At 40.1% G+C, this 20,450-nt stretch overlaps 1 protein-coding gene across 1 annotated transcript in view; it reads left to right on the forward strand.

The window, feature by feature from the left end:
- Window positions 1-20,450, forward strand: part of KIF26B (kinesin family member 26B) — a 781,172-nt gene that overhangs the window by 680,621 nt on the left and 80,101 nt on the right. The window contains exon 10 of the mRNA XM_007949154.1: window positions 7,820-7,979. Coding sequence (XP_007947345.1) covers window positions 7,820-7,979 — 160 coding nt within the window. The remainder of the gene's footprint in view (window positions 1-7,819; window positions 7,980-20,450) is intronic.

Here is a 20,450-nt window from a genome sequence, read left to right on the forward strand (position 1 = left end):
AACTCAAGGCTTGATTTTTTTTTCTTCAGTTCATCCAGCTTGAGAAATGCTGAGCATGTTCTTCCCCTTTGATTTTCAAACTCTAGCTCTTTGCACATTTCCTTCTAATACTTTACTTTGTCCTCTAGAGCTGCCCTTTGAAATCTTCTGTTCAGCTCTTTTATCTTGTCATTTGTTCATTTTAGCTACTGTCTGTTCAAGAGCAAGTTTCAGAGTCTCTTCTGACATCCATTTTAGTGTTCTCTTCTCTTCCTGTCTTTTTAATGACCTTTAACTTTCTTCATGTATGATATTCTTTATGTCATCCCACAACTCATCTGGTCATCAGCCACTAGTGTTCAGTGCATCAAATGTGTTCTTCAGATGGCCTCTACATCCACATGGGATATACTCAGGGTCATATTTTGGCTCATTTTAATTTTCTTCAGCTTCGGGTTAAACTTGCATATGAGCAATTGGTGGTCTATTCTGCAGTCAGCCCCTGGCCTTGTTCTGACTGATGATATTAAGCTTCTCCATTTCCACCAATGTAGTCAGTTGATTCCTGTGTATTCCATCTGGCAAGGTCAACATGTATAGTTACAAATTAGCTTTTGAAAGATATATGAAATGGAGCTCTGGTGGCATAGTGCTTAAGGCATTTGACTGCTAACCAGAAGGCTGGTGGTTCAAACCCACCAGCCACTCCTCAGAAGGAAGGTTGGGCAATCTACTTCCATAGTGTTAGAAAGTGTTAGTTGAGAAAGCCAAGGATGGGTCACTATTGGTCAGGTTCCACTCGACGGCAGTGTGGGTTTTTTTGTTTGTTTGTTTGTTTGTTTGTTTGTCATCATGCAAGATTCTATCACAAAATCTCCAGTATCGTTTCTATCACACAGGCCATATTCTCCAACTACTGATGATTCTTCCTTGTTTCCATCTTTCACATTCCAATCACCAGTAATTATCAATACATCTTGATTGCATGTCTGGCCAGTATTGGACTGTAGAAGGTGGTAAACATCTTCTTCAACTTCTTCATCTTTAGTTTTAGAGGTGGTGCATAACACAACTCAGCTCACTGCCATCGAGCCGGATCCAACTCATAGCGACCTCTCCTTGGGTTTCCAAGGCTGTATCTCTACAGAAGTAGATTGCCCAATCTTCCTTCCAAAGAATGGCTGATGGGTTTGAACTTCCAGCCTTCTGCTTAGCAGTCAAATGCCTTAGGCACTACGCCACCAGAGCTCCTTAAATTTGAATAATAGTCATATTAACTGGTCTTCCTTGTAGGTTATGGATATTATCCTATCACTGACAGCATTGTACTTCAGGATAGATCTTGAAATGTTCCCTTTTGACGATGAATGTGATGACATTCCTCTTCAATTTGACATTCTCAGCATAGTGGACCATATGATTGTCCAATTCAAAATAGCCAATACCCATTTCAGCTCACTACTGCCTACAATGTTGATCTTTATGCATTACGTTTCATTTTCTACAACTTCCAATTTTCCCTAATCCATACATTCCACATTCTGATTATTTATGGATATTTGCAGCTGTTTCTTCTCATTTTGAGTCATGCTGCACCAGCAAATGAAGGTCCCAAAAACTTAACTCCATCTATGTCATTGAGGTCAATTCTGCTTTGAGTAGGCAGCTCTTCCCCAGTTCCATTTTGAATGCCTTCCAACTGAGGGACTCATCTTTCAGTACTATATCTGACAATGTTTCTCTGCTTTTCATAAGGTTTTCAGTAGCTAATTTTCCCCCCAGAAGCAGACATGGCCACATCCTTCTTCTTGCCTGTCTGAATGTTGAAGCTCTGCTGAAACCTGTCCACTATGGGTTACTCTACTAGTATTTGAAATACCAGTAGCACAGCTACCAGCATCACAGAAACACACAAGCTACCACACTAGGACTGACTGACAGATGAGTGGTAGAAGTTGCCTGACAGTGTTATTCAAATCATCTATTTCCTTACTAATTTCTGTCTACTTGTCGTATCAAGTGCTGAGAAAATAATATTTGAAATATCCAGTATAATTGTGGATTTGTCTGATTCTTCTTACACAGATCTTGCTTCATGTATTTGGTCCTCTATTATTAGGTACATAAACATTTTGATTGTTGTGGGCCCTTGGTGAATTGCTTCTTTATCATTATAGCACATTCCTCTTGGCCTCTAGTGGCATTTTTTGGTCTTAAAGTTTATTTGTCTGATTTAGTCTAGCCACTCCAGCTCTCTTAGGCTCACTGTTTGCAGGGTCTTTTGCCATACCTTTACTTTCAACGTGTTGGTTCTTTATGTGAAGTGCTTTTCTTGTAGGCAGCGTATAGTTGGGTCTTGCTTTTTTATGCAGTCTAACAATCTCTCTCTTTCAATTAGGGAATTCAGATTATTTACATTTAATATGATTATTGATAGGGTTTTGATCAAAGTACCATTTTTCTATATTTTTTCTATTTGTGCCATCTCTTTTTTGTTCTTCTTTATCTGGATTCTTTTGGATTTACTGAATGTTGTCGTGATTCCACTTTATATCCTGTGTTCATTATTAACTATAACTTTGATTGCTTTTGAGTTTATAGTATACATCTTTAACTTATCACAATCTTCTTTCAAGGTATACTATACTACTACTTTATGTATAGAATAATAATCTTACAATAGAATACATCTATTTCTCCTCACCTGACCTTTGTGCTATTGTTGTCAAGCATTTTGATTTTACCTGTTTCCTAAACCACTGTCACACAATGGTACAGTGGTGTCTGACCTCCTCTAACTTCATGAGGTGGGGAGAATCACCATCATCAAGATCAGTCCAAAGCTGATTCCTATGAGGTGAAGGTAAAACATGCCTCCACCCTCCAACCTTTTTACCAATTCTGGCACCAGCTATCCCTCCACAGCACTGTCTATCTCTCCACAGCACTGTCTATCTCTCTGATGGATTTGATAAGTCACTCACTGCAATGGTTACACAGAACTCACAAACCATATCCATAGTTACTGGGTTTATTAGGGAAGTTTAGGTTACAACTTGAGATCAGTATCCACAGGCTACAACTCGGGATCAGGATCAGGAAGAATGTAAGTGAAGTCTTTCTTCTTCAGTGCAGGACAGTGCTCGGGGCCTTTTGGCTGTTCAAGGCACCTCTAAGTCCACTCAGGATACACTCCTCTCAGGCTTCCTTAGTCCCGGGGCTGGTCTCTGCCCTGTTCATGCAAGTGTTAAAGCTCTTTTAGCTCTGCCAGTAAGTGCCTGGAGGTAAGCCTCCAATCTGAACACGCTGAGCTCTCTTGCTTCATGGGTCTGGGTCAGCATACTCACTGTAGCATTGCTCACTGGACCAGGAAGCCCACCACTGCCATCCCAGGTTGGTCTCCTGGTTCTGCTCCTACCGTTTTGCTGCCACTGGATTCTGCCTTGCTTGACACTGCTTCTCACGATCTCTGGTGTTATAACTCTCTCTGTTTCTTAGGTCTAGGAGATTCTCAGCACATGGACTTTGGGTCCAAAAGACTCCATTCCTGGCTCTTCTTTTTCTTGATGGTAACAAAGTCCCCTCTCTTCTGGGATGAGTTCATTTTAAGCCTAGCAGGATGGCAAAACTGACCAATCCCTTTGTTACGGTTCCATACACCTTAATTTATGTGATCCCACCCCCACAAGTGTGCCATGCACTTTATTGCATTATCGGCAAGCTGTCCAATCCCCTTGGTGAGCCACAAGTACCTTATTTGCATAGTCTCACTCAATCATTGTATTGAAGACACCAAGACTATGCCTAGAAGAGCCATCTTAAGTAATTCCCTGCATGATACCACACATTTCATTATTGTTTTTATTTTTAACAACGATCTCTTAAAGAGACTTAAATAATAACTAAAAAAATCTTATCTATTTACCCATGTCATTACCATTTCGAGTCTTCATTTCTTTGTGTATTCTTTGTGATTAATTCTTTCAGCTTCTGTATGCCTGAATTGTTTTAGAATTCATTTTTGTTTTGGAATGATATTTTGTCTGGATGTCAAGTTCTAAATGACAATTTTCAGTACTTTTAAAATGTTGCTGCACTGTTTTCTCACTTGCATTAGTTTCAACAAGAAATTTGTTCTCATCCTTCCTATTAACAGCCTTTTTCTTCTTTGGTTGTTTTTACGATCTGTCTCTTCACCACTGCTTTGGGCAGTTTGATTATCATGTGGCTTAGTGTAATTTTCTTCATTTTTCTTGTGTTTGGGTTTATTGAGCTTCTTGGATCTGTGAGTTTATAGTTTTCATCAAATTTGGCAAAGTTTTGGCCAATATGTCTTCAAGTATTTTTCTGTACCACCCTGTCACTCTTGCTCTTCACATATTAGGCCACTTGAAGTTGTACACAGCTCATCTTTTTTTCTTTTTGTTTTTTAATTTCTTCTTGTGTATCAGTTGGGGTAGTTTCTATTACTATATCTTTAACTTCATTAATCTTTTTTTCTCCACTGTCTAATTCCCATTGAAATCCAGAAAACACAAGGTATTTGGTTATATCTGAGAAGTATCTGTAACTGTGTCTTCTATGAATATATAGGTGTGCACATACATGTCTGTACATACTCATACATATAGATACTTTCGTCTGTGCACACATATGTGCACATCTAAACCTGTCCATACACATATATGCCTATATAGCTACATATGTGACCATACACGCCTTTTTCAGTTGTTGTTGGTGTTGTTGCCAAATAACACATGTCATATTCTTTAGCACAAATATCCTTTTCTCTTGTGTGCTTCTTAGTGGCATCTTTTACTTTGGTCAAGCTGTGCTCATTACACTCATATGTAGTACTACTTTTCCCATCACCAAAAATATTAAGTATCTGCAACCAAGAGAGTAATGCCCCCTCTCCTCCCATCCATTCCTGGTAGCCACCAATGAACATTCGTCTGTGTGTTTGTGTGTGTGTGTGTGTTTATGTGTTCTTCTTATAAATGTAGAATTATACAATATTTTTTCCTTAAGTGATTGACTTATTTTACTTAGCATTATATCCTGCAGATTCACCCATGCTATAATATGTTTGATGGACTCATCATTGATCTTTGTAATTGGGTAGTATTCCATTGTAGGTATGTACTGTATTTTGCTTATTCATTCTTCTGTTGAAGGGCGCTTAAGCTGTTTCCATTTTTTTGCTATTGTGAATAATGCTACAGTACACATAAGTATGCATATGTCTGTCTGTGTCTCTTTTATTAGACCCCTAGGGTATATACCTAAGGAGCTCTGGTGGCACAATGCCTAAGGCATTTGACTGTTAACCAGAAAGCTGGTGGGTCAAACCCAACAGCTGTTCCACAGAAGGAAGATGGGGCAATCTACTTCCATAAAGATTTACCACCTTGGAAACCCACTTGAAGTTGCTGTAAGTTGGAATCAATTTGATGGCAGTTGGTTTGAGTTTAGTGTATATACCAAGGTGTTCTGGTGGCATAGTAGGTAAGGCATTTGGCTGCAAACCATAGGGTTGGCAGATCAAGCCCACCAGCTGCTTCATGGGAGGAAGATGAGACAATCTACTTTCGTAAAGATTTACAGCCTTGAAAACCCAGTAAGGAATGTTTTGAGTCAAAATTGATTCGGTGGTAGTGGTGGGTTTTTTTTTTTTTTTAATGTATATACCTAGGATTGTGATTGCTAAAGCATAAGATATTTCTATTCTGGGTTTTTGAGGAAGCACTATGCCATTTTCCATACTTCTTGTACCGTTTTACAGTCCTACTGGCAATGGATAAGTATTCCAATCTCCCTATATCCTTGCTAAAATTTGTTATCTGTTTTCTGTTGTTCATTTTTATCAGTGTCATTTTAGTTGGGGGTGGGTGAGCAGGTATCTCACTGTAGTTTTTTTTTTGGTGATTTTTTTTTTTGTATGGCTAAAATGGCACTGATAAACAAAGCAAAAAATGATAACAACAAATGTTGGCAAGGATATGAGGAGATTGTAACCCTTATCCATTGCCAGTAGGACTGTAAAATGGTACAACCACTATGAAAAATGATGTGGTGCTTCCTCAAAAAAAAAAAAAAAAATCTTATACTCTAGCAATCACACTCCTAGGTGTATATACTAGAGACCTAATAAAAAAAATACACCCAACACATGCACACTTATGTTCATTGCACCATTATTCACAATAGCAAAAAAAAACGGAAATAGCTTAAGTGCCTTTCAACAGAATAATGAATAAGCAAAATGTAGTACATACATAGAATAGAATGGGGAGCTCTGGTGGTGCTGTGGTTAAGGCATTTCGCTGCTAATCAAAAAGTCAGTGTTTCAAACCCACCAGCCTCTCCATGGGAAAAAGATGATAGTCTGCTTCCTTAAGGATGTATTGCCTTGGAAACCCTATGGGGAGTGTCCTATGTGGTCACTGTGAGTTGGAATCAAATTGATAGCAGTGGTTTTTTGGGTTGATGGTTAATGATTGTATCTTTTCATATGTTTGTTGGCCACTTGAATATCCTATTTGGTGAAGTGTCTGCTCATGTCTTTTGTCCATTTTTCAATTGAATTGTTTGTCTTTTTGTTGTTCAGTTGTAGAAGCTTTCTCTATATTTTGGAGATTAAACCCTCATTAGATATTTGTTTCTGAAGATTTTTTCCCAAAATTTTAGGTTGTCCTTTTATTCTTTTGATAAAGTGTTTTGATGAGCATAAGTATTTAATTTTTATGAGGTCCCAATTATCTAACTTGTTTTCTGCTATTTGTGCATCTACAGTTATGTTTTAGACTATTAAGAAAAATAAATAAATAAGGTCCATAGGTTTCTCCCAGGAACTTTATAGTTTTAGGTGCATATCTGGTTATTTTTTATCAGATACCAGATATTGGAAGGTATTTTGCTGGTGCTGAGTATTTTTTGAATTCCTATAAATATTCTTAAACTTTGTTTTGGCATGCAGTTACATTACTTGGAAACAGTTTGAATCTTTCTCATCTTGCTTTTAAAATTTGTCAGGTGGGACCAGGTCAGTTCTCAGTCTAAGGTTTATTTTTCCCCAGTACTAAAGCAAGACCATTCTATGTACACTACCCATAGGCCCATGAATTTTGAGGTTTTCCAGTCTGGCCTGTGGGAATAAGCACCATTCCTGATCTTGTGTGAGTGCTGTGTATTCTCACCACTACTTTTTTCAGGTGATTATTTGCCTTATCTATAAAACAAGAACAACACTATTTAACGCCTGATTTTCCCATGAGAATTAAATGAGACTAATGTTTGTGTGGCACTTGGCTCTTGGCAGATCATCAGCAGATGTTTGAGTCTTTCCCTGTCACTGCATCTGGTTGACACTTCCTGCTGAATTTACCCTGGGTTTTCAACTTGATTCCTGACTGAACTGTACATCAGGCTCTCTACAGATGGCCATTCAAAGCAGATAATCACTCACAAGCCATTGAGGTTTTAACTTGAGCAATTTCAGCATTCTGTTAGCCAAAGTACATTTAGAGACAAACTTTATCTTCTGTGAATTAGACCTTCCCTTGGAATCTCACCCAGTTCAAACTACAGGAATTATTCATTTATTTTTAGTATGAATATCAGTAGAAAGGAGGTGGTAGGTAGGGCTTAAGAGGACCAATGCTATTTGTAACCCCAACATGATTTTTTGGGGGTTTCCTACTAGGTCATGAGCTTTATACTTTTACTTTCTCTTTTCTTTTTTCTCTCAGATTTCCTGAGGAGGTAGCATGAAGAACAGAGGAGTACTTGTTAGAACTTAACCACTTCTGTCTTCTCTTGTCTTTTCTCCCTGTGGTAGTGTCTGGAGGCCGGAGCCGCCTGCACCTCATTGACCTTGGCAGCTGTGTGAAAGCTCTTAGCAAGAGTCGGGAAGGGGGCTCAGGGCTATGCCTCTCCCTGTCTGCTCTAGGCAATGTCATCCTGGCTCTCGTCAATGGCAGCAAACACATCCCATACAAGTAAGTGGCTATATTTGAAAAATGGGACAGGGTAAGCATGGTTCCAGGGTTAGATGTAGGACTCTTCGTCCAGAGACATCTAAAGGAATATGCGTCCAAAGAGGGACAGTCTGGACCACATTGTTCATGCCATACCAGCAACCAGCATTAGTCAACAACTGTGTAATGCATGATCTTCCAAATGTAAAAGATGGGGAAATATTTAAATCTACCCTGTCCTAACTTTAGGCTGCTTAGGTCAGAGAATAGACTTTGGAAGAAGTAGCAAATTATCTCTGTGGAGGTTGGTCTCTAATCAAAATTACCATTGATGGGTTATTGTTACCATTGTACAGATGTATGTATTTCCTAGTGATGAGAGGAATGGACAAAAGATTGGCTTACCACTTCCTTTAAGAGTAGCGTTGCCAGATTTGCCAATAAAAACACAGAATGTCCTGTGTTTTTAATTTAAATTTAATTTTATTTTAAATTTAAATTTAATTTTTAATTTGAATTTAAGATAAACAGCAAATACTTTTCTAGTACAGGTGTGTCCCCAATACTGCATGGTACATATCGGCATCCTGTATTTTATCTGGCAACCCTACTTGGGGAGCTTTTTGAAGCTTGGAGAATTACAACTCACCATCCTATGCAAATGTTTATTCCACTTCCAGGATCCTTCTTTTCCCATTACTGCTACAAGATGATGAAATTAGAGCTATTACTATGTCTGGCACAGTCACAGATGTGACCTACCATCTGTGTCCACTAATGACCCTGGACCCATATCTCACCACCATCATCCCAACTCAGCTTTGCCATTGGATATTGTGGCAGTGGGAGAGAGGGTGTTCCACTGGCTGTCCAGGCTCCTGCCAAGACCCATCTGTGCCATTTACTATCTACCTGAACCAACACTCATAGACTGGGGATTATAGCTATATATTTATGTACATCATGGGGATATTATAAGACTCACACTGTTATAATGTGTATAACAGTTTGTGTGTGTGTGTATGTGTGTAATATAGAACACTGTGGTATGTGACTGATAATTGATAATGATAATCTAGTTGATTATCATTAGTTGAGCCTATTTCTCCATCTATTTAAATGGAAATAATACTTACTTTACAGAGTTACTATAAGCCTTAAGCAAATATACATGGCTTCAGGTAAGTCAGGCAGTTGATTTTGTCATAACTAAGATTCAGTATGAGACCTTGAGTTCTCCATTCCCTCAGTCCTCAGGCTCCCAAAAGACACTATGATTTTATTCTCCCCCAAGTAGACCATTACTGGACTGACTTTAGGAGCTTGTGGTTATTATCCTGTCTCAGTTCCTGGAATAAGGAGTTAAGTTGGATAAACTCAGAAATTGTTTTTCTTTTCAAGCCCTATAAGAGAAAAATTTTTTTAAGCTGAACATTTATAGTTTTTTATTCAGTTTCATTTCTGCATTTGAATGTACTCAATTTTTTATTACCAAGAAAAATGGTCTGGAGTGGTACTGTGAGGGATGGAGACTTTAGAAAGAGTTATTGGTCCTAGTTGGATTTTCTGTCCATTATCTATTTAATATGATAACTTATTAAAAGATGTGTAGATACAACTCAAAATACCACCTTATTATGAAGTCATTGACTATTTTCCTTACATAGCTCTCATACTGTTTCTATACTGAGATAGGCTTTTATAATTTCAATAAATATTTGTTGAATTGATGATGGGAGGATTGATGAATGTAAACACACAAAATTATTTTTACTTTAGATAAAGTAACTTTCTTTTGGTTATAACAAAAAAAAAAAAATATCCACTGCCATCGAGTCGATTCCAATTCATAGCGACCTCCATTGGGTTTCTGAGGCAGTAAATGTTTATGGAAGTAGATTGCCCAGTCTTGCTTCCACGAAGTGACCAGTGGGTTTGAACCACCAACCTTTTGGTTAACGGTCAGATGCCTTAGTCACTGTGCTATCAGAGCTTCTTCCTTTTGATTATAAAACGAAAAAAACAAACTCACTGCCGTGGAGTCAGTCCTGACTCAGAACAACCCCTCCTTGGGTTTCCAAGGCTGTATTACTACGGAAGTAAATTGCCAAACCTTCCTTCCAAGGAGTGGCTAATGGGTTTGAACCACCAGCCTTCTGGTTAGCAGTCAAATGCCTTAGGCACTACGCCACCAGAGCTCCTTCCTTTTGGTTATAGTTTAGTTTAATTATAAATAGAGAAACACTAAGAATTATCTTGATTATTAGTTCAGGATCTCTTGTACCACCATGAATTGACCTTTATAACCAGCCATCTGCCCCATCCATGGGAGGGCTAACAGGGTGTGAAACTTCCTATGTTAGGTTGCTCTGAGAAACAAAACCAGTAAGAGATGTGTGTGTGGGTTGTTATCAGGTGCTATGGAGTTGGCCCCTAACTCACAGTGGCTCCATGTACAGGAAAACAAAATACCACCCGATCCTGTGCCATTCCCATGATGGATTGTGGATCAGACTGTTGGGATCCTTGCTGTTTCATCAGTTGATGTTCAGAAGTGGATCACCATGTTTTCCTCCTTCATCTGGAAGCTCATCTGAAACCTAGACTGCATCATAGCAACATGCAAGCCTCCACTGACATGGTGGTGACTGTGCATGAGGTGCATTGGCTGGGAGTCAAACCCAAGTGTCCTACATGGAAGGCATCTCTGTCTGTCTGTCTGTCTCTGTCTCTGTCTTTCTAAGAGAGAAGAGAGAAAGAGATTTTGAAGAGTTGGCTCACGTGATTATGGGGGCTAACAAGTCCAAATCCATAGGTCAGGAAGCAGCCTGGAAATTCTAGCATTATTGTGTCAGAAATCAGTAGGTCAGGCAATGGGATAGAAATTCTGGCATAATGTCTATTTATAGTCTGGAGGCAGACTCTTCCCTGAAGAAAACCCCAGTTTTGCTCTTAAGACATTCAACTAATTGGATGAGGTCCACTCAGTTATGGAGGATAATCTGTTTTACTTAAGGCCAACTGATTTAAATGCTAAAAAACAAAACCCACTGCCATCGAGTCAGTTCCAACTCACAGCAACCCCTCCTTGGGTTTTCAAGATGGTAACACTACAGAAGTAGATTGCCCACCCTTCCTTCTGAGGAGTGGCTGGTGGGTTTGAATGGCTAGCCTTCTGGTTAACAGTCAAATGCCTTAGGCACTACACCACCAGAGCTCCTGATACTAACCATGTGTAAATACTTCATGACAACATCTAGATTAGTGTTTGACCAAACGTGAGTGCCATAGACTAACCACTTGGACATACACCATTAAACAGTACATTTCCACTCACTGTTCTCTGCAGATATCCGTCTGCTTCAGTTCCAGGAGCCGCCTTTCCATTCTGGCACTGATAGAATGATGATTGATGTTTTTCTCGGTCCTTGTAGGCACAAGGAGTTGTTGAAGTTGGCAGTTGGTTAAGCACTTGGCTACTAACTGAAAGGTCAGTGGTTCAAACCCACCTGGTGCTTCATGGGAGAAAGATGTGGCAGTTTGCTTCCATAAAGATTTACAGTCTTGGAAACCCTACGGGGGGGAGGGGGCAGTTCTATTCTGTCCTACAGGTTGCCTGTGAGTCAGAATTGACTCAACAGCTATGAATTTGGTTTGGTTTTGGAGCTAGCCATAGATGTAATGTAAGTACCGTAGCAGCACAAGATACCATCATGAAGTCGTTCCCCATCATCATGATCTCAGACTAATTGAGCCACTGGACATGTGGGGAACAGCCTTCCATCAATTTCCATGTCCTTGCTTGATGTTCCTCATTAACATCTTGCTGGGTTGTCCATTGCTTGGTGCCAGGAAATATGGTGGCCTACTCTGTCCTTTCCAAAATATTCATTTGCCACTGCATTTGTACAACCCAGTTCTGTCACCCCAGTCGTTAATGCCCATCATTGTACATGAGCTTTTTAAGACCCTTGCTGTAATATCTTCTCAGATTTTCAACCACAACATACATTCAGTATTTGGTATCTGGAGTTTAACATCTGCAAAGTGATGACTCAACTAGAAACTTCCCCTCTAGGAAGATAAGACAAAGATTGACTCATATTGTCCAGCCAGTTAGTGAAAAGAACAAAACTGCATCACTTTTCACAGCTTTGGAGACCTTGGCTGTTCTGCCAATCCACTCCCACATCTTCATCAAGCTCTGTAATGTATTAGCTGCCTGGGCTCTGAACAGCAGGGGGTTTCCGCACAGCAGGATGGCCCAGATTTCTTTTATCAATTCAGTCTTCCCTCTAAAGCCACATTATGCAGCATTTTGTTAGCATACTAAATACCTTTCATGGTGTCAACCCTTGTCTTTTCAATGCATGCCTTAGAGAGGGGAACCTTCTGCCCTCCAGTTTCCTATTCTTCCTGCTCACTTACAGGAAGGGGAGGGGGGAAAAAAAACAGAAACTCAAACTCTACATTCTCTACCCTCCCCCAACCCTCCAAAACACACAAAAACCACCATCTCTTCATTTGTTATCCCAGACAACTCTGTGCTTGGAACCTGCATTACTTGTGCTTGCTTCTGGGAAATTAACTGGAATGTGCACAGAGGGGACTTAGCTGATGCTCATTTCTCTTCATCATTGTACCAGACGATTTGTCATGTGAGCAAGCCAGAAAGTGAGTTTGGATTCATTACCCATCCCAGGCACTCCCACAGGCACCCTAGATGTACCCTGAATTGTTCTGACTTTGCAAATTATATTGCCTTCGTAGATGACAGAATCAGCCACAGAACAGGCTCCCAACCTCAGCCATCCAAGTCCCATAAATCAGTCTTAAATGGTGACACCACTGAGAAGAACATGCAGGGATGGCAGGGAGACCACCAAGGGCTTCAACTCCCTCATCAGTGTTACACTGACAGGCTGCACAGATTACTTTCTAACTTTGGGGAACTCTTGTCTGCAGAAAGCTGTCAGAGTCCTGAGCATTTTGACAATGCATTTGCAAATTTCCTTCCATTGCTCATTAGTCATTTGCTGTACCTCACCACTTCTTGGGAGCCAAAGTGATAAGTGTCTTTTGATAGATTAGAAAAAATGGGCAAGGACACTGAAATGAGTGTCCATGCCTAAAACCACTGTTCCAGACTGCAGTGGCATTGGCCCTCAGAGGAACAAGCACAAGAGATGTCAGTGTGAACTTAGCTTCAGCGAAAGTGCTGCTATGTCTAAGGCTCTAAAGGACTACAGGCTCAAGTGCTAATCACAGCCCAGTTCTCTCAAAATGGAATGTTTGGTCCCTTTTAGGTATTACATTCTAAGGAGTGCAAACCTTTTGGAAGCACACTCTTCATGCCGTGATACTCTGAGTCCTAGGCATTTACTTTCATTTGTAACTTCATTTGACCATAAGATCTATTTGTTATTTGCCAACAGGATGCTTATACTCTATTTCTAAACCACAGATATTTTATAGTGTCTTGGCGACCATGTAGAGTCGGATCGTGCACACAAGTTAACGTGGTTGGCTGCTAACTGGAAGGTTGGAGGTTCTTGCCCACCCAGAGGTGTCTCAGTAGAAAGGTCTGGTGATTTACTTCCAAAAAATCATTCATTGAAAATTCTGTGGAGCACAGTTCTGCTCTGACACACGTAGGATCGCCATGAGTTGGACTGGACCTGACAGCAACCAGTTTTGACTGCCATAAAACAAGGGGTCATGGAAAATAATTCTGTAAAGTCTTATGTTGTGTCTATTTGAAACGCTCATCTCATCAACTTGAAAAATGGCTCTTCATAATGGCTCCATGATGTAAGTGATGCCTTATGCATCTCTTTTACAGATTTGGTCTGTGGTTCAGACCAAGACCTAATCCTTATTTGTTCAAATCAGTCACTGTCTTGCTTTGGGGCTCAGGCAGCTGTGCTGACTTCATTGTGCCCCCCTTCCTTCTCCTCTTTGTAGTAAAATAACTGTGTACGGAAACAGGTGGGGCCCAAGGCAATCCATTATCACCAGTGAACTTCAGACTGCAAGCAAACACCATGTGCAGGTTCTACGTTAGAGAATCTTGTTCTAAAAAAGTAATCAAGATGCCCACCACCAGCATCTGTAACAGGAGCACTAGTGAGCACTCAGGAATGAGGAATGAAGGTCATTTCTAAAAACTTAACAACATTGTAGCACAGCAGTCTTTAAAACCAGCAGGCAGTACTAGAAACTCAAACTCACTTCAGTTACTTGTGAGGAAATACACTTTATAAATAGAAGCAGCTTTTGAAAAATGTTAGCACTTCTTTTCATCCAAAAGGGGATGTGGGGCTAGGGGGCCTGCAGATAGCACCTGCAACAACAGGCCTAAAATGTCTATTCAGTCCCTGGATCTCTGAAGTATGCACACACTCCTCTACATTGCCTTAGGAAGTGTTTTCTTCTGATATCCATTTAGGTATTGGGTTAAAAAAAAACAGTTGTCAAGTTAATTCTGACGTGTGGCAACCTTCTATGTGTCTGAGTAAACTGTTCCATACGGTTTTCAGTGAATGGTTTTAGGTCACTAGACCTTTCTTCTGAGGTGCCTTTGAGTGAACTTGAACCTCTGACCTCTGTGTTAGCAGCCAACATATTCACAGTTTGCCCCACCAGGTATTGGGCTAGTCTCTGCTTTCTCAGAAGTGGAAAAACCTATCATCAGTCTGGGAAGCAAGAGCAAGAAGCTCAAGATTGATATTAACACTCAACTTCCCTGATGAAGACCTGAACCTAACTCACATAGCAGATAAAAGGATTGTTCCTCTGGACTTGCATTCTATTATTTACATTTAAATTGAAATTAAATGGATATTTGCCAGGAAAAATGCAAAAGGAATATTAGTTCTCTAGATTTACCTGAGATAGCATGTAATAGGGAGAAACTCTGTGTAAGAATCTGTGTGTGTATGTGTGTGAATGAGAGAGAGACATACATATTTAGCATCCTTTAAATGTACATTAATGCTGTACTATCTCCTCCTGATTTATGGGGAGAACATCAATTTAGAACTATTTGCACAAACTCCAGATACCAGTTTATAGCATTCCCTGTTTAGAAATAAAATAACCAAAGTCTCAGGTTGCCAGGCAACTACCGCAATGATAATTCTTGTTATTGCTGCTTCAAAAATATTCATTTTTATACATTTTAATGACTTCTAGGATGCAGAGAAAGTGAGTTCAGAAAATCACCAGGACATATAAGCCCTTTTTTTGTTGTTGTTGTTCATGAGATTATAGCATTCCTTACTGTCTTTTATTCTTGCCTCCTAGCTCTGTTTGTCTCCCTGGCCAGTGTCATCCTTATATTTTATTATGAAACTGTCCAGGGATTGCTATTATTTTCTTAAGAATTGAAGCAGCAACTGCCAGTAAATTAACTCTGCTAGGCAGAATGCACAAGTCAGCCAGTGAGAGATGACACCATCTGGGAATCAGTTGAGAGTCCTTAAGCCAGGGGTTCAAACATTGGTTGTCCTGCCACAGAGCTGACACATAATCTTTGGCATGCCAGCCTTTTAGTTCTCAAGATGACTACTTTCTGCTCTCCCACCCTGACCCTGGGGCCTCTCTAAATTGGAAACAGAGTATTAGGCCCCCAACTTAATCATAACTGCTTAGAATTAAAGCCACACATATATTTTTCTTTGTCCATATAACTAGTCTCTGTCTGATAATGTACTGCCATGGTTTGAAGACTGGGTAGAAATTAGGAGACTTCTTCATTTACCTTTTAGTTTTCAAAAGGTTTTCTTCCTTTACATTCCATTTCTGAGATTACCAATCATGCTCTGTTCTCTCTAGATTCTGAACCAATCAGCAAATAGATATAAGACTAAGATTGGGAATTAGAATCTTCTGTTTAATCCTGGGGTCCCTGGTGGTGCCAATGGTTAATATTCTTGGCTGCTAACTGAAAGGTTAGAAGTTCAAGTTCACCCAAAGGCACCTCAGAAGAAAGACCGGGCAATCTACTTCTGAAAAATCAGCCATTGAAAACCCTTTGAATCACAGTTCTGCTCTGACACACATGGAGTTGCCATGCGTCTATTGGTCTCGATGGCAACTGCTTTTTATCTGCTTTACCCTAGCAGGGTAGAAGGAGGTGTCTTCTTATCCTCTGTCTCCCACAGTATAGACCTGAGTATGGACAGAGTCAGCTCAGCAGGGCAGTCACTTATGCAGACAAGCCACATGGCTCAGGTAGAGGGGAGAAAGTGTGTGGCCTTTAGGAAGGCAGAGAGATAGACAGACACACACTGGGAGAAACAGAGAGAAGCTAAGCTATGTAGTCCAGAGTCACATTTACTACCCTCACCAGGCAGACCTTTCCTGTGGGAAGAAGTAAATAAAGGTGGAGGAAGAAGGGAGGGAATCTTGTTCTCAGTGGGAACCTTGTTCTCAGTCTTTCCAAGGTAATAAAAAACAAAGCAAACTCGCTGCCATCCAGTCGATTCTGACATACAGCAACCTCCATTGGGTTTTCGAGGCAGTAAATCTTTACAGAAGTAGATTGCCCCCATCTTCCTGCCTCAGAGAGGCTGGTGAGTTTGAACCGCCAACCTTCTGGTTAGCAGTCAAATGCCTTAGGCACAGAGGTTCCTAATTTATGTTAACTCTACATAGGAACATAGGGAGAAGAAGAAAATAATTCCCAAACTTGTTTTCTGATTTTTCAGCTACATTCTAGGTAGTTAACAGGGCGCATTCATAATATGAACCTAACATTCATAGCTCATAGTCACTGTTTTCTTGCCTTACATATATTAGGAACTATTCAGAATGCTTAATGGGTATTTAATTCTAACAACCACCTTATGACCCAGGAACTGTTATGTTAATATTCATTTTACAGATGAGTAAACAGAGACACAATAAATGTTCAGAAACTTGTCCAAATTTACAGAGATAGCAGAACTAGTAGGAAGCAGAACTACTTCATTGCCTCTCTATCTATTACCACTACCAAACACAGTGGCTGGAATTTTGTTGGTACTTAATCAGTATTTGCTGAAAGAACAAATGAGATAAAACAATGGGTCAAATGTCTCTGCAAGACTTAGATGTACATACCTGATATACATAAGTGAAAGCATAGATCCAAGGGGTGAGACCAACTGTGACCAGCTTGATTGCCTGGCTCAGTCTCCTGGTCTCATCTTTTCTGATTACTAAACTGGAACCAACTGCCTGATCTTGTGCTGGTGAGGAAATTGAATAGGATAAGCTAAAGAAGGGAAAGCAATCTCCCTTTCAGAACCTAAATCACTCATCAGGCCTGAATCAGAAATACCAAGTAAGAATGTTAAAATTGATGAGACTCTCCTAACTTAGAACTTATGTGAAGGGCCTGAGATAGAAGATTAGAAAAGGTCTCAGAATCAACCTCATTAAATGGCCCTTCGTGGAGCCCAATAGTCCAGGCATCACCAGGGGATGATCTCAGCAAATCTCAGATTGTGAATCTTTTGGTGGTGGTAGGTTTTTTTTTTTTTTTTTTTTTAATGTCTGTAATCTTTCTCATGTAAGATCCTGAAAGTTCATGGAGCCATTTCACATGCCCCACTAATGGGAAAACACTGCAAGATTCTTGGAAGCTATCTGACTGAGATACTCACGTGGGGCCTCATGCTAAACCTGGGTGGGCTCCGGAATGAGAGGTATGAACATTTCCCACACTGGCAAATGGGGCACTCAGCACAGACTACTGATAAGCAGAGACGTATCTAAGGTATGGCAGGTATGGCAGATGCCCTGAGTCCCAACTGAAGGGGCACCACTGAGCAGTTCCTATTAACCATCACAGTTTCCATCGCCAGCTGTGAGAGATCATTCAGCAAGTTCAAACTAATTCTTTCCTACTTGAGAGCCTCCATAGGTCAAGGCAGACTGTGTGATCTTACTCTGCTGAGTGTAGAAAGAGAAGAAACTGAAATGACTTTGAGCCCATCATAGACTACTTTTCATCAGTGCAAGCAAGGAAGGTGGATTATAATTTTCAAGTAGTGCCGTAATGCATTAAGTAAAAGAGTAATGAGCTTGACTTGTATTTTTGAGCTGATATTATGGTAAAGTTATCTAAAAGATGAGCGTCAGATGTTTGGACAGGGGCACAATTTCAGTGTTTGCCATAGGCGTTATGTTTCACAGATACACCTCTGCTGATGAGACAGAGTTCACATCACTCTTCTCCTTCAGCATTTTCTATCAGGTACACTGAGGCATTTCTGAGTGAATAGATTCCTGTCAGAATAGGAGAGGTTATCACCCAGCCTGTGTTGTGAAGTTTTACTGAGAACAAGAAAGGTAACCAAGAGACAGGCAAGAGGTGAGAGTGATGGAGAGCCGTCAGAGCTTGAGATAATGAGCTTTCTCAAACATCTGGCTAATAATAGAAGCTTTGGAGGCTTCCACAATTGGCAGATAAGATAGTAAATCTATCAACTGGAGTTTGTGAAGTTTCTACAGACCAGGCTCACAAAGAAGTATGTGCAATGAAATCTCTGTGATTCCTAAAAGAGATGGATCGCAACATGGGCCGGTGGAACTGATGGTGATTTGAAACCAGGGAAATGTAGTTCTAGCACCTATACCACTGCTGACCTGAAGAGACAGGCCTTTTAATTCCTCTATCAGTGAAATCAGAATATCTTTCTTACTTCTTCCACCTCAGATACATATTGTGCGTACCATCATGGCAATGTCTGTCATAACCCCTTCAGAGAAATATGCTTTACAGGTGAAGTAAAATTGTTTTAACATATTTCAAAACCATATAACTCAGATTAATCTGACATTATCGTATCTTTTCATCTGTTTCTCGACTTAAAAATATGCATCTCCTTTTGCCAAGTAGATTACAACCAGGTGTCATTGCGTCTACTCCCACTCATCCCCAGGTGTGTCAGAGTAGAACTGTGCCCCAAAAGTTTTCAGTGGCTGATTATCTGGAAGCAGATTGCCTGGTCTTTCTTCTGAGGTCCCTCTGGGTAGACACAAACCTCCAATATTTCAGTTAGCAGCCAACCCCATTAACTGATTATACCACCCAGGGACTCTGAATAGATTATAAACAAAAAAAGAAACCGACTGCCATCGAGTTGATTCCAACTCATAGCAACCCCCTTTGGGTTTCCAAGGTGGTAAATCTTTATGGAAATAGATTGGCCAGTCTTGCGTCCATGGAGTGGCTGATGGATTTAAACCACCAACCTTCTGGTTAGTAGTCAGATGCCTTAGGCATTGTGCTACCAGAGCTCCTTGAATAGATTATAGTTACCTTTTATTAAAATGGAACCTGCATAAAATGTATTTATTCAGCAAATTTGTATGTCTAAAGTATGGAGACATTGCCTGATGCAGGCATTTAATTTAAGAGAATTCGACACTAAGTATTCTATGCAAAGAAAAGTAACAATGTAAGGCGGCAAGTGATTCCACCACCACTTCACTCTATGGATCTGTGTACCCAAGCGTAAACCTGAGGTTGGAATCACATGCTGCTATATGCTCAGTTGTATCTGGGTATCCCACGGACCTGGGTGTGGTTCATATATTTAAAGGTGCATATTTTTCATGTAGCATGACCTTTAAATGCAAACCAAGTACTTCTTCTGGTGCTCAGATGATGTGTTCAGTGCTGAAGTAAAATTTGTCTGTCTTGTACTTAGTGAGAGAAGAGTTTTCTTCCAAAGAAATTTTCAAGGCTGACCTTGATGATAATTTCATCTTATACTATAAATCCCAACTAACACATAAGATTTAACTCTGTTACTCATAGAGGTCAGTGCTATTCTAATCTGTAAGGTGGATTCTTCATCAAAGGAACTGGTTGCAGAGTTTAAGGGACTAATTCAGTTTCAAGTCCAGTTGAGGTAACCAAACATATACTGGGAATGAATTGAGAAATATATAGCAGAATATCTGTATGTTCTTTTATTCATTCACTTATTCATTCAAAAATATTTACTAGACCCTATAATATATAAGGGCACTGTACTAGGCACTAAGGAGCTCTGGTAACATAGTGGATAAGGCTGCTAACCAGAAAATCAGTGGTTCAAACCCACCAGCTGTTCCACAAGAAAAAAAGATGGGACAATCTACTTCAGTAAAGATTTACAGCCTTGGAAACCCAATGGGGGTCACTATGAGTCAAAATTGACTCCATGGCAATGAGTTTGGTTTTGGGTTTTGGTATAAGGCACTGGGAATATAACAGAGAATAACACATAACCTCTCTTTTTTGGGCAATTTGCTGTCTGGGTGAACATAAACATTCAACAACTAAGTATAGTATCTGATAACATGTGAATACCAATGCCAAATGTCTACTGAGGAAAGAAGGGGCCAGGCGAGGGTAGGAAAATCAGGATGACTGTTGTAAAGGTAGCCTGGGCAGAAGTGATTCTGCAGCTCTCTGCTTCTCTACGCTCATTCATTCTTTTTTTTTTTTTTTTA

This window comes from Orycteropus afer, unplaced genomic scaffold (genome assembly GCF_000298275.1).
Source record: "Orycteropus afer afer isolate SDZICR_OR568_19922 unplaced genomic scaffold, OryAfe1.0 scaffold00239, whole genome shotgun sequence".
Taxonomy (NCBI): domain Eukaryota; kingdom Metazoa; phylum Chordata; class Mammalia; order Tubulidentata; family Orycteropodidae; genus Orycteropus; species Orycteropus afer.